General features: G+C 47.1%; 1 protein-coding gene across 6 annotated transcripts in view; it reads left to right on the top strand.

Moving 5' to 3' along the window:
• The window catches only part of ADAMTSL2 (ADAMTS like 2), a 59,379-nt gene that overhangs the window by 32,674 nt on the left and 23,821 nt on the right, over window positions 1–2,884 (top strand). For 5 of the 6 annotated variants that reach the window (XM_019510758.1, XM_019510761.1, XM_019510760.1 and 2 more), the window contains one exon: window positions 2,272–2,398. The exons of the other annotated variant lie outside the window; for it this stretch is intronic. In XM_019510758.1, coding sequence (XP_019366303.1) covers window positions 2,272–2,398 — 127 coding nt within the window. The remainder of the gene's footprint in view (window positions 1–2,271; window positions 2,399–2,884) is intronic. 6 annotated transcript variants of the gene reach the window in all.

Below are 2,884 nucleotides of genomic sequence, written 5' to 3' on the forward strand. Positions count from 1 at the left end.
TTTTTTTTTTTTTTTTTTTAAACTTCCCCTTTAGGTAACGATTAACATTTTTTTCATTTCCTAGCCCAGCAGGGCTGCACTGCAGGATCCAGGACCCTGCAGGATCCTCAGGCTTGTACCAAGTTTTAGCTTACTGGCTCCTTGAACTTGAGCCATCAGGACAGGAGGACGATTGAAGTTTATGCAGCCAATTTTTTTTTTTCCACTCAGCTTTAAAATATTATGCCAAGCGTGGCTTCTCTCTGACCGAGAGGAGGTTTGCAAACTGTAGAAACAAAACAGCATTTGTTTTTTGTTTTTTGCGTTGTTTCTCTTGTGCCTGATTCTGAGCGTGATCTCCACGAGGTGGGGGTCAAGCCGGCATCACTCCACTGATGTCGCCCAGATTCAAATCTAGCTGTTGCCTCTTCACTTCATCCCCTCCAGTCTCCTATGAGCTGATCTCTCTTCCTTATTATGGCTTATTGATTATTGGGTAGTAACATTGGCCCGCAAGCCATCTAGGGCTTGTCCTGAAAGGTGGGCGTAGGCAGAACGTTCATCTTGAGAGCATGTCTGCTTGCACTGGGCACGTCTACATGAGATGCTAAATGCACAGTAGCCTAATACTACTGCACAGTAGTGTGTCACATGGGAAACAGTGCTAATATGCATCATATTAGGCTACTGTGCAGTAGCACCACTAAAAAGCCATGCGCCAGCACTAATGCACAGTAGCGCTGGTTACTGCACATTGATTTAGTACTTGGTTATACATGTGCTAAACTTAATGTGCTGTAACTACAGCGCATTAATGAGCATGTAGATGCACCCACTGTCACAAATAGCATCTTAATTGAAATAAAGCAGAAGCTTCATTGCTTCTGGAATTAGAAAGTACAAAGAAGGGATTCAAACCTTGAGAGAGAGACTTTTGAAAGGAACGAACTCACCAATTTTTTTTTTTTTAAGTGTCCCAGCGCTGTTGTCTTGTTCTACAGGCACCTCTACAAAATCTCCTGAGACCAAGAACTTTGCAAGCTGTCCCTCTGCTCCAAATCCTGGAACCAAGTATGCTCTTGAGCGGTGTGATCCCTCCTGATCATATTTCTCTATGCTGAGGAAAGCTTTGGGTTTGACCCAAGCTCTCGATAGCAGGGAGACGACTTCGCTAGTCACATAGACTGCCTAATACACGTGCTTGCAGAGGAGAGGGGGGAAGGGCATTGTAATTAGAGCGGTTCCTGGAGAGCTGATCTAATTAAAATGCCTCACCATTAAGCCCCTGAGGGTTTAAAAATGACTGTGGGATGATTGATCTAAACCTCATTCGACGAGGTTCAGATAAAGTGCCTCAGTGGCCATTTTTAAACATGCTGGGGCTTATACACATGACGATGAGGCCGCGCTGGAGCGCTCTAACTAGATTGCAGAGCAGACTTGATGAATCAAGTCTCCTCTGACAGTCTAATGAGAGCATGAAGCGGCACGTGTATAGGCAGCTATATGTTGGAGGAATGCTGCAATGTCCAGGCTTGTAGATCCTTTTGCATGATTTGGAGAGAACCGGGACAGCCAGGATCCTTGTTACCTGTGGCCAGATCAGTCTGTTGGTTCCAAGCCGGGTCCCGGAATGGGCTGAATAACCTTTATTCTGGCAAACTAGGCTGCAGGGGAAAAGGTCCTGGTGTGATGATGTTCTGCTTTCTGTGCCTGACACAGGAGAGTGGGGATTAATTCCTCTGTTAATACTCATGTACAAATCAATACAAATCAATCCCTTTGTTAATACTCATGTACAAATCAATACCATGCCAAGTGTACTGTATGCGCCCTGTGAGCGTAAGGGTATAATTGTGGCATGATTTGTGTGGATGTGTGGGGTGGGGGGAGGCTCTTTCCCATTCTTCACCCAAGAACAAGGCAGAATAGGAATCTAATATCCTGTCAGTACTTGGCTGAGGGCCCCAGTAACATGTGTGAATAGTTTCTTTGACCATCCGACTCTGCTGCTGGTGTAAGGGCAAGTGCTGGGTGGGTGCTGCATTGGCCTGCAACTAAGGAGCACCGCAGGGCCTTCCCGGGACCATCCTGCCCTGTGTAGGTGGGATGACTTAGGAGTTCCTCCACTGCACCACCCTCCTACCACTGTTTGCTTCCTGCCCCCAGGGTCCGGAGCAGGCCCATTGATTATACTTTGGAAAGACATTTTGGAAAATACAGCTCAAAAGGCGTGTAGGACGAAAGTCACCGAACTTCCATTCTGTGTGTGTGTGTTTCTTTTAAAACTAGGAGTGATGTCCACGTATGCAATGTGTGTTCGTTATGATGGGATCGAAGTGGATGATACGTACTGTGATGCCATGACCCGTCCTGAGCCTGTCCATGAATTCTGTGCTGGAAGAGAATGCCAGCCAAGGTACCACATCACTAAGGCATTCGTAAAGGGGCCGCACATTTTTGTCTTCCTTAGGATTGGTTGGAGCAGGTGGGAACTTTCTTCGAGACTCCTTAGCCCAAGCCAACAGATCAAGAACTTCCCCAGCGTTAGTTCCTGGGATGTTAGGATCTGGGGCTTGGGCTTGAGTCCATCTGTAATGATCCTTCCCAAGCCAGTGCAGAAAGGGGGAGAAGAACTCGCTGGCCAGGATAGGATCCTTCACGATAACTTAGGTTGAAACCTATTTTATTGAGTGTTTGCACAGGTCAGATGCAAAGGCTGGACAACCCTCCTGCCCGCAGGTGGGAAGGTTTGAGCCCTTTGGCACAGTTTGGGTGGGTCCTGTCCTGTTGACTGGGTAAGAGAATGAGACTTCCTGAACACTTTCCCCCTCCCACACCTTGCACATGAATGAAGCGTAGACCGGAAATAATGCACCATCACTGACTAGGCTGGAGCAATGCC

The sequence above is a fragment of the Gavialis gangeticus genome, unplaced genomic scaffold, assembly GCF_001723915.1.
Source record: "Gavialis gangeticus isolate Ggan-Ray unplaced genomic scaffold, GavGan_comp1, whole genome shotgun sequence".
Taxonomy (NCBI): Eukaryota; Metazoa; Chordata; order Crocodylia; family Gavialidae; genus Gavialis; species Gavialis gangeticus.